The sequence below is a fragment of the Cyrtonyx montezumae genome, unplaced genomic scaffold, assembly GCF_038088225.1.
Source record: "Cyrtonyx montezumae isolate F1298 unplaced genomic scaffold, pur_monq_1.0 scaffold_18, whole genome shotgun sequence".
In the NCBI taxonomy this organism is placed as follows: domain Eukaryota; kingdom Metazoa; phylum Chordata; class Aves; order Galliformes; family Odontophoridae; genus Cyrtonyx; species Cyrtonyx montezumae.
The window spans coordinates 16,407,467-16,421,960 of NW_027071914.1; the positions used below are offsets into that span (position 1 = coordinate 16,407,467).

At 41.8% G+C, this 14,494-nt stretch overlaps 2 protein-coding genes across 8 annotated transcripts in view; one reads left to right on the forward strand and one right to left on the reverse strand.

Moving 5' to 3' along the window:
• Positions 1-476: 476 nt before the first annotated feature.
• AFF4 (ALF transcription elongation factor 4) overlaps positions 477-14,494 on the reverse strand; it is a 51,810-nt gene continuing 37,792 nt past the window's right edge. For 4 of the 7 annotated variants that reach the window (XM_065734899.1, XM_065734902.1, XM_065734901.1 and 1 more), the window contains 7 exons: positions 14,372-14,435; positions 14,087-14,223; positions 13,657-13,728; positions 12,431-12,524; positions 11,862-11,905; positions 10,812-11,032; positions 7,284-10,235 (listed from right to left, as the gene is read on the reverse strand). In XM_065734899.1, the coding sequence (XP_065590971.1) occupies positions 10,117-10,235; positions 10,812-11,032; positions 11,862-11,905; positions 12,431-12,524; positions 13,657-13,728; positions 14,087-14,223; positions 14,372-14,435 (751 nt within the window). In that variant the 3' untranslated portion in view covers positions 7,284-10,116. Of the gene's footprint in view, positions 720-4,324; positions 4,552-7,283; positions 10,236-10,811; positions 11,033-11,861; positions 11,906-12,430; positions 12,525-13,656; positions 13,729-14,086; positions 14,224-14,371; positions 14,436-14,494 lie in introns of those variants that run through there. The other 3 variants (XR_010622109.1, XM_065734904.1, XM_065734903.1) reach the window with 3 other exon arrangements.
• On the forward strand, positions 1,852-4,273 carry LEAP2 (liver enriched antimicrobial peptide 2). Its single transcript, XM_065734907.1, has 3 exons — positions 1,852-2,523; positions 2,946-3,082; positions 3,998-4,273. The coding sequence occupies exons 1-3, from the start codon at positions 2,467-2,469 to the stop codon at positions 4,032-4,034; spliced, it is 231 nt and encodes a 76-aa protein (XP_065590979.1). The 5' UTR covers positions 1,852-2,466; the 3' UTR covers positions 4,035-4,273.

Here is a 14,494-nt window from a genome sequence, read left to right on the forward strand (position 1 = left end):
CCATGAGCCTCGAGCAGCAGCACTGCTGCCAGGCCCCAGCTTTTCACCTTTGTGCTGCAGGGTCAGCAGGTGGGCTGGAGCTGCTCCCTTCTCTGCTCCCACTGGTGGTGGTGCCTGCTGCAATCCTGCTGAGCTGTTCCCATCCCTGGAGCTGCCTGCAGTCCCAGCCCGTGCAGCAGGGAGAGAGATGCAGCCGTGGCGCTTTGGCACGCTGCTGCAGCGATGGCTCCCACCTGCCAGGTGGTCCGTGGGAGTTCAGCTGAGCAGCGTTGCACAATCTCAGCAACGGAGTTGAAAATTTCATCTGATTGATTTTGGATGTCCCTTCACTAAATGTTAGAAGGAGCGACACAGCATCGTTGAAGGTTTTTCTTTTTCAGCTGTTGAAACCAGCATCGTTGTGATGGCTGTCTGCTGGCTAGCAGTGCACACCTGGACTGTGCCGAATTTGCACACATGGAAACAATCACTTTTTTTTTCTCGCACAGACTAAACATATTGCAGCCTAAAAGGGATTGCAACTACAAAGACACTATAAAGGACCCAGGATACACAAACATTTTGATTTATCATCACAAATTACTAGTTTTAGCTACCTAAAAAAGCTGAAAGAATGAAGGCACCGCCCTCAGAGTTGAGATGCCATTTCAAACCTGTGCTCCACAGGTGAAGTCAAGACAAACCATGGCTCTTTTTTTCCTGTCTCTGTTCTACAGTGCCTGGCTGAGAAAGGAGAAATTAAAACACGTGTACGTAAAGAAAGGATTCAGTGGAAGAAACAATTGAAAAGAAAGCCAGCCAACATTGAAGCTCAGCTGTTTGATCTGCAGAGATTGTGTGAGACCCAAGAATGCGAAATGAAGACCAGTTTTGATTCCTCCTCACAGGGAAGCAAGACAGATTAAGGGGAAGAGGGAAAAGTAAGAGGAACCCCAGGAAAGGAACAAATCTTCCAGTAGTGGGTTGGAGGCAATATGCTGCAAAGGGTTTCTATTCAATCCCAGTGAAATTCGGGCTTCACAGTAATCATCTGTAGGCTGGAACCTGACAACATAGCAGGCATTATCTTAATCTATGTAACTTGCCTTCCACGCTGGCACTTATGCCTCCACATTAAGCAATCACAGAAAACTGTAGCCTACTGCATCCATATTTGGATTAGCTAAACCATGTAGCTAAAACATGATTATTTTATGCAGTACCCACCTGCCTGAAATAACCCTTAAAACAGACTGCTTCAAAATCTACATGCAGAACTTGACACAGCTACGTTGGCATTGTTACTCTGCAGTTAAAAAAATCTTTTCCTTGGCAGATACAGCATGCTTGGACAGGCATGGAAGCTGGATGCATAAAATGTCACAGCCAAAAAGCAGCAAATACTGACAAGGCACATTTGCAGAGTGGTAATCTTAGAAGCACACTACTCCTACTTGTCTCAGTGGGAGACAAGTGGGAAAAGCATGTCTCAACTTCGATATTTTGGAAAAATCAGAGGCAATGTGTAGACCCTTCTGAATGTCATTTTCTGTAGGCTGTTGGCAATCTCATACCACCACAGAAAAGCTCAAGATTCCCCTTAATTACAGTCTGCCTGTCCACATCTGTGGGAGTTTTACTGGCACCTTTTTGAAGATTAATCACGAGTTACACTGTGAGGTACAGAGACACTGCAGCAGAGAGCATTCACCTCAAGGAAGCAGTCTGGCTACATAAAGCCACTCACCTCCACAAAATCCTTGCAAGCATTTCTCCTACTGTTGTGATCAGCTATCTAGAGATTAACTGGACATTTGGATCCTTGAAAAAACGCATCTATGATTTATTTAGCAGTAGTTGAACAACTCCAAACCCCACACAGAAAGTATCCCATCTGATTCTGAAGCACCACTTTGTGGAAAGAAAGGTTAAATGACTTGCTTGTGATTCTTTCACACACCAAGAATGAGAAGCGGAATCAAAAGTCTGGTTCTCTGCTCCAGGTAATCCCAGGAGAACAGCATTTCCCTCCCAGCTGGCAAACTCAGAGCTGTGCATACTGTGAATGTCACAGAAGTCAAAGAAGGGTCAAATAAGGTTATGGCTTTTTGATCTTCATGATACTGTTGGCCACCCACACTTCTACTTGCAAGCACACAACGGAGTTCTGGTAACATGCTAGATAGACTTTAAAGAAGGAACAGTTGGCAAATCTGGTAAGTTGACCAGACAAAGTACAAGTGGAAGGAGAGTAAATTATTAGCTAGCTAGATAGGCCTTGAACCAGATCACTGCAGTAGATGCTAACTTTGTAATTCCCTCTCGTTCGTAAATGAACTTTGTTCCTGTAATGACTGACAGCTGATGCAATGATAAGAGAATGAAGTCTATAAAAATCTGGCTGCAGCTTGGGAAGTTCTACTCGGGCTCTTGCAACCTTCACCCACGGCTGCGCCGACAGCTGAAGTGGCAGCTCACACTCTGAAGATGCACTTTTTAAAAACGATGGCATTCCTTTTATTGTTCTCACTGCTGCTCAGTCAGGTAAGCAGAGACAACTATTTAAAGTGCTAGTTCAAACATCAGGCAGCGAGGAGGTGTGGGAACGAGAGCGACTGGCAGGAGCCAGCAGCATGGGTAGAGCTCTTTTATCAGGTTCAGCATCCCAAGGAAGCAGAGTAACTGCCTAGTGAGGATTGGTTACCCTGAAAAGTGATTGAGCAAGTACTGACAAGGCACCTCTGAAGCACCACTTTGTGGAAAGAGCCTTCCCTCCCAAAGTAACTAAAATGCTGATTTTTAATAACTATTTCTCTAGGACTTGGATGCAAATAAGAAAGTCTGAAAACAGGAAAGATTTAAAGTCCTTCGCTTAATATGTTTAAGATGTTTGACCTGAGCATCAGAATGACCCATTGCCTGCTGCTGCTGCATGCTCCTGACAGCTGGCTGCAACTCTGTTCCAGGTGCACTGTGCTTCCCTGCACCAAGCACAGCCTCACCTGAGACAGAAGCGGATGACACCTTTCTGGAGAGGAGTGTCACTGAGACCTGTGGGAGCCTCGTGCAGGGATAACAGCGAGTGCATCACAATGCTATGCAGGTAACTAACCCTGACCAGTGCCAGGGCTCAGAGATCATCCATAGTGTGTTACGTAGAGCAAGATCCTTCTTACTCAAAGAAGATATGGAATTAATTCTGTGCATAAAAAAAAAAGATGCCAGGAATTAGGATGGAGCAATAGATTCAGACCTCTTTTGTTAGCAGTACAAACAGAACAGAGTCCAAGTGCCCTTGATGACAAGCCTTAGCCATTGCAATACACCCCCCAAAAGTCATAGAAGAACTCAGAATTCTAGACTGAATTTAGGTGATGATTTAAGAGGCCTTAAAAAACGATCCTTCTTAAAGCCAGTACCATTCCCTTTAAATCATATATTAATTAAAAGCAGCTACTTAAGCTCACGGTTTCAAGAGCTACAATATTAAAGCAAACATTCCTCAGTTCCCACGCACCCCAGCTATGAGCGAGTTGCCCAAATGCATACAAAAAGTGACATTAAAGTTACTTAGTGACTGGAAACTGATTTTGTGCAGCACCTACTGTACTCCTGGTAGAAAGCAAATGGAAGGAAAGTAGAACACATGCAGCATCTGCACGCAAACGCTACAGGAAAGGGCAGTCAGGCTCCTCTTCTGCAAGCATTTCAAACGCTTCCTTTGGTTCTGCTAACATGGATGGATTGTAACAGCAGCTACAGGAAGGTAAACAGACAGAAAGGCATCTCTCAAGTACAATTTGTACAGCACTGCCTGACTACTGAGACCTGGGTAACATGTACTTTGGAGTTACCATGCAAAGCAAAGAACACGAAATGAATAAAGTCAGACTGAATCGACTTAGTGAGATCAACAGCAGCAGCGCTGACAGCTGAGTGAGATGAGCACTGCTAGGGGCAGACAGACCTGTGTAAGCCCTACACGGCCACCAGTGCCTGATGTTGTTTTGTTCTCCAGGAAGAACCGCTGCTTCCTTAGAACAGCCTCCGAGTGACCTGCCATGAACACCCACCACTGTTACTGCTACCATGGCTCAGCTCTACTTCGGACATATTTATTGACCACGCAGAAGCTATGACAGCAAATCAGCAAAACAGTGCATTCAGCTTCTCTGTCATAAGAACTGGTGAAAGGACTTCAAAGGGATGGAGAGCATTTGCTCACCACGGCTGTACCTCTGCAGCACGCACTGAGGATGACTGGCCAAGCTCAATAAAAGGACTCTGCATCTCACGTTTGTTTTGTTCTTTTGTAATTGTTCATATATATATATATATATTTTTAAGGTGTGTATTAAAAGTTTATTTTCAGCAAACTACCTGGGTTCTTCCTTGCATCCTGTGACCACAGCGTATGGTGAGAGCACATCAGGCATCTCAGGCAGAAGTGCTTATTTCACAGTGGACTTTAGACATTTATCCTTCAACCTGGCAACTGCATAAAGCTGATCACGCTTCTGTCTCATTTCAGTCTCAATAGCTCAACTCTTATCCGTACTGCAAATAAAGTTGCTAGAAGAGAGAGCAAACAAACTGATAATAATAGTGCTAGCAGATCCAATATACTAAATTTATCTGGTGATAACTGGAAGAAGTATTTACTTTGAAATTATTTCTAATCAAAATTGCCTACGTCCCGAGCTGACCTCGGTGCCTGAAGTATCCTATTAATTCAAAATACCTTTTTTCAAAATCAGATTTTGACCAAGATATGCTTTAACTGGAGGAGCAGAGAAAGAGACTGCGACTTCTGACCGACAGATACCAACAGGTGTGCAGCACACACATACTGAGTGTGTCCTCCCTCGTTATACAGACTGAGCTGGGATGAAAAAAAAGAGAGCTCAGCTTAAAAACACAGCAGCAGGGAGCAGGCAGCCCATTCAACAGCCACGACCACTGTGAAGTTTAATACAGAAAATCTATTTGATATTTATTAAACTTAGTTTCTCCAGTTACAGTTTTGCATTGTACAAAGCATTTTAATGACACAGTAGTTAAAAAGATCTTTACAAATTGAAATGTGATACCCTTTTCTCCAAATATTTTAATTGCCATAAATTTGTTTAAAAATACACATTAAACGCATGTTTCAGACACTAAACTTTCTATAATCTCAATACCACAAAATACATAGAATATACTATACAGATGTGGAAAAAAATCTAGTTAGTATATAATACTTTGCTCACCATTAACAGCTTTATTACGTGAAATGCACATACTGACTTAGAAATCCTAATTTTGAGCCCCAAAGTACCCTTGGAAATTTCAAACGTATTGCAACAAATAAAATCACAGTTGGTGTGTTGTTTTCAGGTTTTGGTTGAAGACAGATGCCTAAATTTTCTGATAGAAACAGAACGTAACACATGGACTCAGCATGTACGAAGCGTGGAACAGAGACATCCCATCAGTTACCAGCAGTACCTTCCTGTGTGATCTGTAAGGGCTTCACTTATAAGCGACAGGTGAAAAGTGACCTCCCCTCACCCACAAACCCTCCCCCAAAAAAACCCTTCTTCATCAAATAATAATTTCAATTAAGATAAAGGATTTTTAATAAATATATAAGCACTTTATCCTCCATATACAAAATTTCTTCAAACAATTTAAAAGGGGGACCAGATACAAACGTCAGAACTGTGCTTGCAAAAGTCATGCCTGGTCCTTAGAGTTGAGTTTTCAGATGCGTAACGTCGATGCAGCTGAAAAGAACTGCTGCAGAAGTACTGTGCAGCCACCAACGCTCACCTCGAGGGCTGCACATCAAAACCAGAGTCAGGGAACACCGCATTCCAGTTTGCCTGCATCAGCTCCAACAGCAAACACCGACAGGTATGACAGGAACAGATCCGTTTCCAGATGAAATCAGAACATTTACATCAAGACAGCCTATACAAACTAATGCTGTAACAGCACTCCAAATTGCTCAGTAATAGCGTACTCAGTTGCAACTCAGCTGAGATTGGCAGAGAGCAAAGAACTAATGCTGTGGACGGCTGATCTAGCAAAGACCAGAGCTCGTACTGAGAGCACAACGTGCTCAGCACATCACTAACCCCTCCCTCCCCCCGCCCCAACTCTGCTGCTTTCAAATGGCATCCAAAACCAATTCCTTGAGAAGTAACGGGGTTAGACACACATCACGATTCCCTGATGGATGGCGTCTGGGTAACTTTCACACTTGGGAAATGTGCCTCCTGGAACAGCTCTGTATTCATTGCCCACCAAAAGCTTTGGCTAGTCTTCACACTTAGAGACATCCAGCATTAACAGAGGGGTTTCCATAACACTGCTTCATGAGATGGAGCAATTTAAACCCTGACCATAATATGTGTCAGAAGTCTATAAATTTGGAAGTTGCTTACTCCCCAGTGGGTAATTCAAACTTGACTTGCTCAGGCCCTTAACATAAATGCTGCAGTGACAGTAAATACCTGTTAGGTAAGTGAAACATTAAATACAGCAAAGGTAGTCTCTCTTTCCAATAGTTTCCCATTTTGGAAAACTACATAATTAACTGCCTACAGCTTTCTTTTGCTTGCCCCAGGCAAGCACAGCATCGTTTCCATGAAGTACTGACTCTCCGTATGTTGGGACCATTCATAAATACATTTCAGGGCTTTGTTTTGTTGGTTTTGTTATCACAGCAATCAAGCCTCAGCAATCTAAAGGAATATACATTGCACTCCTGTATAATATGCAAGATTTATCACCAGTAAGATGGTGACTCAGCACTCAATAAATAATATATCAATATAGTCAGTTGCACCATAATCTAAAAACAAGTATAACATATACTTTGGACAGACTGATTTCATATATATATACATATATATTAAAAGACACATACAATATAAATTGCATACTGCCATCAAAAGCCAAGAAGAGCCATCCACACGCTCTACTTTATGGCTAATAGTTTCAAACCAAAATAAAACTATCAGGCTGTTTTACTCCGGTGTCCTGAAGATTTGTTTATAAATATAAACGGTTGCACCTCATCATCTAGGAACCTGCAAGTCTCACAGCAAATCCAAATCATAGTGATATCTGAGCAAGCCTAGTCTGATTAAACCATTTTTAAGAGTCACCAACTGGGACCGTGTTCAGTAAGGGGATTAAAATCACAGCGCTGATATGTGTTTAAGGTTCAGCTGTCATGGGAATCGTTGAGGGAGTCAGGGATTCCCTCGGCAGCCCCAGCACCACGTGCCTTGGTGCTGCTGCCTGTGCATCCCTGCTGCTGCACAGAGGTCGGGGAAGGACAGAGCTATCCCTTCTGCTGCAGTGTGGTGTCGGGATGGAAGGGTGTTAATATCTGCAATTTCTTTTTTCTTACAGCTACGAAATCTGACAAAGCACACAACTTCTGTCTTTGAAACAATGGCAAATCCCAAGTCAGATATGCTTTTGGAAGCGTGAAATTCAGGTTTCTCTGATTGAAATAGCCACAGATGAGTAAGGCATTTCCCTTCACGTAACGGAAGCACTGCGTGTCTCCCATACGGACAGAAAACTGGGACAGCACTCCAGGGAACACTTCCCTGTGACAGACTCTGTTCAGGTGGGCCACTCTCAACCACTTCAGGTCCACATTTTGACACAATGAACAAAGTCTTCCAGTTAAGTGAAGACGATTTAAGACCCACCGTCCCGGGGACGAGCGATACGGTGCTTTTAAGAGACAGCTGCGTGTGACACCAAAAGGTATTTGTGGGACTCTAAGGAAACAAAAAAAAACAACAAACCACATTCCCAGAGATGAGACCATTCCTGCTTACAGTCGTGGTCACTGTGCACAAAGAGCAAGCCGAAAGCAGCAGCTCTGCAAAAAGATCAACTGTGAACACAACTTCTACAAAGGTATTTCTTACATAGCGTCAAAAGTGTGCTAGGCACTTTAGAGTATTAAAGGAAAAATTAGTTGACAGTGTCCCACATCAAGCAGGATGCAGAGCCTGAGGGCACGGAGTTCTGTCTCTAACAGCAAACACGAAAAGAAACGCCATCTTGCACAGTGATTCAATGGAAAGGATGCTCCAACCAACAGAGCTGAGCAGTGACTCAGCTGCAACGGGGAAAGCCACAGGTCTGCCAACCACGCGTCGCTTCCAATGCAGCAAAGCTCTTCTGGAAGTACAAAACACGCTGGAACGCAAAGGAAGCTCTACGAATGTGCAGCCACTCTTTAGCAGGTTACTCACTTGCAAAACTTCTAAACTCTTAAAGCCCATAGGACATACTGCAGTACTAAGGAGTGTAGAATTCTATTCCTTCGCTCGAGGTTGCCATGATTTTGGCACTTCACCACGACTACACAAAACTTTAGTGCAATATTTTTCCTGAACGTGCGCGTTCGTGTCTGGTACAGAATTAAGGGTTAAGTGGGAGACAAAACCAGGCAGCATTCCACAATCACACTCCGAAGTATTCAGAGCTTGACTCTCTAAAAGGAGACCACTGCGATGAGAAGTCGGTTCGCGTGACAGACACTGGTACTTTTACAAAGGAAATGGAATTTTACCCAAGTACTGCAGAAGACCACTGCATACAGTATACCTGGTCCTGCTGTAAAACATCTTGTAAACAGTTCATAAAATCTTCATCTAAAAGTAAGGCATAAGGCACACCAGACATGTTAGGGGCACTAAGCAATACTGAAAGCAGTAGCATTTTAAACCTTTGACTCAGACAAGCACCTCACGTGGAAAGGTACTTTGGTTTACACGTTTTGAGAGCAGTCGGTTGCAACCCCACAAACTCTTTCTGTTGCACCAACTCGCTTCCTCTCCAGTGAATATTCTGCTCCTTTGAACGCATCAAACACGAATGGGACCTTCATTAATATGGGGTAAATACAAGTTTTAAATCCATTCTGCATCAAAACGATTAAAGGACTTCCCTGTAATAGCAGGTGTGCTCCCCACCCCACAATGGCTGTTGCACTGTCATGCTGTAGTGTCCTTAACCACCAGACCCTAAAAGGAAAAAAATGGACCTCCATCTCTACTGAAGATTCCTGATTTTCCAGTCAACGACAAAGACTCAAATGGCAGTTCTGGTAGGAATTAAACTACTGCTGATTTTTCTAACCACGAAACTGCTGATTTTGCAAGTGTCAAAAAAACGACAAGCAAGGAAACAAAACGTGTTTTAAATGAAGAGATATCAAAAAGCACAAGATTGTCCATTTCAGAAACCTTTCCTATGCACATCGCACCTACCAGACCGAAGTTCATTCCTACACCATTACTCTGATATTACATCAAAAGCAAATGACTGCAATGTTTGGCCATCTGTTATAGTGTTCATCAACATTTTGAAACTGCCTTGAAAGCAACCCAAGTCAGATCCAGCTAAATATTTTTCCATATAAATTTCTTTAAAATTCATTTAAATGAAGTATTTTAATACGTAGAAGAATATCTGGAATTTTTCTATTTAGTACAAATTCTGCAATAATAAAACTCTAGCTGTCATTTATTAGTTGATTCATAGGCATTAGGCATGAAAAGTATGGTGTTTCTACACGTTAGAACCTATCAATCCTAATTCCTTTACAGGTTCTACCACCACAAGACATTACAGAGTAACAAAGCTCACAAAGTATTAAATAAAGTGTCTATGTTTAATTTTTCCTAAGTTCTTGAGAGGGTAAATTTAGGGAAGAAACGGCTAAAAACTGCCCCAAATTGGGCCTTTCAAAATTAAAATTAAAAAATTAAAATAAATAGGATTTAAACCAACTACCCATGTATTATGACAGGAATTCCAATGGCCTAATCTATCCAGGATAGATTAGCAAAGCTACACCTTTATACGTCGCAAATTTAAAAATATTTAAATAACTTAGAAAGGGAACACTGAAGGAGTCCACTAACAAGGTAATTTTGGGTTAAAACACAAAACACAAATCAGGATGGGAGACATGTGAAAGCATTCCTTGCTCTTAGTGTCAACTAAGCAATGTGTTATGGCAGTCTTCCTTATTGACATGACACAGTGTTGTGGAGATAAATCAGAGGCAGCGAGAAAAATGTGTTCTGTTTTCCATTCCTTCAGTTCCAAGTATCACTTGGCATCCAGGCGCAACCAGTGTAGTCCCTGCCGGGTGTAACGCACTAGGTCTGTCATGATGCTTGAATTAAAAACCAGAGGGCCCATAGCTTTATCCAGTTCAGCAAAGAACTCTAGAACAACAGAAACACAAATCAGGCACAACCTTTTGTGCTGGCTGCTGTATGGGAAATACTGCGCTCCCTAAGAAACATCTCCTCAGCAAAAATCCTTAGGATCAAGACAGAAGAAACGAAACAAGGCTGAACCGTGGCAGAATAAAAAGAAAGAAGTCCTTTCTAGTCCACTTCCTCACTATGCTGCAGAAGACTGGTTGCTAAGCACAATTACACTATGGTTTAACTGTCTTGGCCTTCTCCCTCACATGAGCATATTCACTTCAGGATTTCAGAAAAGGAAATGCACCAAGTTCTGCTTCCTGCAGAGAACGACTTACGGGAAATGCAGGATTTATTTATTTGTATTAAGCATAGCAGGCAGGAAATGTTACATCTCCAGCACCACCTGACAACCAAGACAGCCAGGCTAGGACATCACTGTCATTGAAGGAATTTCTTTCCATCTTTCTTTTGCAGAGGACCCAATTAAGTATCCTGTGCATTGTTAACTGTAACTCCGAAATTGAAAACCTGTTAGAACTCAGCACAACGTGCACGTCTGAGCTTATAGCCTGCCTTGCCTACCCTTACCTTTCTGTTCTTTAGACAGCTGCTCAGCTTGGTCCCAGATTTCAGTGGCATAGAGGAAGTTGGATGTCACTTGGACATAGCTGGCTGCCATCTGATGGATCCTCTGGGGGATCGTCACCGAAGACCCGCTCCCTGAAGGGTTGGCTGCCCCAGAAGAGTAATTTCCTGAATTCCCTGGAGACAGCTTTGGAGAGACTGGAGATGGCATACCAACAGGCTTGCTGCTTATCCAGAGAAAAACATGACATTGTAAAACGCACACACAGGTGTGTCGGGTGCATCATGCAAAGCTCTCTTCCTACAGCTCACAACATGGGATGCTAAAGGACTCCTCCTCCCACTTCACACACCACGAAGTCAGGATTTGGCCTGCAACAAGTGAGCTCCTGAAGGTCTCTGAGGATCCTCCAAGCTCCTGTATTTTAGCCTCAGAACCAAAATCAATATGCACCTTTCAATTAAAGCTGATGTTTAAATGAACTGAACCTTACGCAGTAATAATGAAAAAAATAAACAAGGTTATTATACCACCATTATGTTACATTTGCAAGTAACATGACAAAAATCTGAAATGCCCTCCTCAAATTCCGTATTTTTTAAATTATTTTTATAGAGTAACCAATAAAAATTCTGCTGTTATACTTCAATCCTAGAAACAAATTGCTATACTATGGAAGAGCCAATTGTGAAAGAACTCACAGCCATCTGGGCTACAATAACACTATTGTTTTGAGGGAGAAAGCATTATACAAAACAACAAACCACTGACACAAGTGACCCGTGTGTTAAGGACACACTGAGGTTTTCTTTTTGTTCATTCCTCCCAACAGGGAACTGCCTGAGAATACTTCTGTACAGCAATCTCCTAAAATCAGAATACTGACCTGAACAACTGAATCAAAACCTAGACCTTAGAACAATTAGCAATTTGTTCAGAAAGAACCAATGCTCAAAAAAGTGAGAAGCTGCTCTTTGAGCACCTCAGACCCACAGTCTGTTTGGAAAAGGGAGCTACAAATGTAGAAATACAGGTAAACTTTCACTACCTACCTTCCCATACCAGGTGACGGTGCTTGAGAATTATTGTAGGAATTCTGTTGGAGAGAAATAAATTTATGTTTATAGCTCAGCTAATCATATTTCACTTGGTCGTTTAACTGCTCATTTCTGAAAAACCATGAGAACTCACGTTCTTTTAAGCAATAAACCAAATCCCAAATAATAACAAAGTATTTTCAAAATTGGGAAAATATCCATTTCACTGATGACAACGACTCCAATCAGTGAAGAAGCAGTGAATTTTAGCTTTGTTACATCATCAACAAGTATTTTTAAATTCCCTTTGAAGCCACCTAAATTTACTAAAAACAAAAGCTGCACCAAAATATTAACCAGAAGCTATCACAGTGGGACCAGCAGGTAGATGACATTATAACCACCCTGGATCCTCTCAGCTTTAAGCAGCTTGAATATACTCTTAAGGTCCAGTCCTAAATTAGGGCATACAGGCAGTTCACATGAGCAGTCTGAATTCTGGACAGAGGAATTTTAAATGATGCAGAGGTTCAATTCAATTAGTTTTTTTTTTTAATATTTGAAGAAAATATATATTCAATTACCTTCAGATGTTCAGTCAGAGTTTTAGAATATTTCAATGCACTTTCCTTCTTCAGTTTGAAAAGCCTTAGGTATAGCAGAGATTGGCACCGAAGACTAACCAAAGACAGAACAGCAAAACATTTCCAGTTAAAGTCAAGTTCATCACAACACACTGAAATTCAAAAATCAAGTAGCTGTGCTTTTAAAAGCTTTCTCTCTCAACCCTAAAAAGCCAGTCTCTCACCACCTTTAACTTCTCACAACAGTAAAGAACAGTTCTTTGCCTTAAGCTGAAACTACAGTTTGCACTGACTTTGCTGCTGCAGGTCAGCTCTGGCTCTGAGCTCAGCTAACAACACCAATTTACTTCCTTAAGAAGGCACTCAATTTTTTTTTCCTCACGTTGGGATGTACTGAGTCTGCTGCATTCTGCCATAGATACTCCTTTCTTTTCCACCTGACATAGTCAGCTCTGTTCTGCTACTTGCTGCAGCCACTTAATTAAACCAGGAGACAAATGACAGTTCCCAACGGGGCTGTCCCACCAGCTGAACGTGCAGCAAGGACCCCAATCCTTCCTGCTGTTACTCCTCTCAAATTCAAGAGAGAAGTTTCTTTCCAAGAAAGCTTCAAATCAGAATCGTAAATTCATTCAAATGAGTAAGCAGTGTGTGTTGGCTGTGTTATTTTACAAAAATTAAAGCCAAACCAGACAACAGTTTGCTTGTTAATGCAATCTCCACGTTTCCTGAAGCATTTAGGTCACAGCTGACTACACAGACAATTCAACAGTAATCTGTTATTTTTGAACACTATAATTTACTGAGAGAGAAAATGGAGAGCTCAGTTCATCAACAGTAATTTTATCAAAACATTAAGGATACTGAAATTCACAAAGACACCTCTATCATTTCTAGCCACATTAACAACTTCATTGCATGCTACAGACAACCAATCAATGACATCACATTCTAAAATAAAAGCACTAACTGACATAATGTTATGGAAGCCAGAGCTGACAAAAGTCAGTAATTTCCTTAATAGTTCAAAGATTCATCTGCTGCTGTCAATGTGCCCCACGTCCCAGTGTACAGTAGCCAGATCTACAGCATCCAGCACTCTGTACAGTCAAGTGGAAAACTCCTGTTTGGTTCAAAACACCTGAAAACTCGGTGCAGGGTGGCATTTCATGAAGAAAGCATTTTCAATTAATCAGTGCATAATCTAAAGTTCAGGACACACATACCAAAGCACTGCTAGCCTTTTATCTGCAGCCGTAGCATCCGGTGCCAAGTAATTCTTCAGTTTCATAGTGTACCTACAAACAAATTATCAACAAGAAAACAATCAAGTAAACAGCAAAATAAAATATTACACTATCACCTGTCAGTCAGCAGAGTCCTTATGAAAATCTAAACTCCTTCACTGTTTCAGGTCCCTTCCTCAGATCCTACACAGAAAGTGGCTAGATAATTATTGGAAGAGTTTTGCTCTGCATGTGATCCAAATTGTTGAGACACCAAGAACCTTGGAATAAAGGACCTCAACTTTCAAGAACACACTAAGAGTAAGGGACTTCAAAAGTCAGCAGCAAAATGTCAGTAGAATGTAGAAGCTCTGAGTTCCAGACATCCTCCCTAACCATCTGAGTTAGGTATGTGCTCTACAATGCTTACTTGATTAATTCCACAGTTTCTGAATACATAGGGAACGGGGACTTGGATTCCTGAGCATTTTTCTCCAATGCATTCCCACACTCAATGAACGACACTACTGCATCTAGGTAGTACACAGCCTTCTCGAACCTGTCAGACTGAGAAGATGGGGGAAAAAAAAATAAGGAAAACATTGAGAGGAAATACCAGAAAGTTCTACTACAGACAGGCAGCAACATAGCAAGAGCAGTAAACAAACCCCAGCATAACATGCAAACATTGGATAAACATTGCAGATTTACTTACCAATGCATCTGCGTTATGCTTTAACTTCTTTGCTTCCTGTAAATAATGATCAGCTGAGTAAGTCCTACAATAGAAGACACATTTATGGACTCAGACCACCTGCACTGCACTGCCTTTTATGTT

Bases quoted from the DNA above. Each gene is read 5' to 3' on its own strand.
- LEAP2 (XM_065734907.1), top strand. From the start codon at position 2,467: ATGCACTTTTTAAAAACGATGGCATTCCTTTTATTGTTCTCACTGCTG. The intron at 2,524-2,945 runs GTAAGCAGAGAC...ACTCTGTTCCAG, and splicing joins TCTCACTGCTGCTCAGTCAG to GTGCACTGTGCTTCCCTGCA. The intron at 3,083-3,997 runs GTAACTAACCCT...TTTGTTCTCCAG, and splicing joins TGCATCACAATGCTATGCAG to GAAGAACCGCTGCTTCCTTA.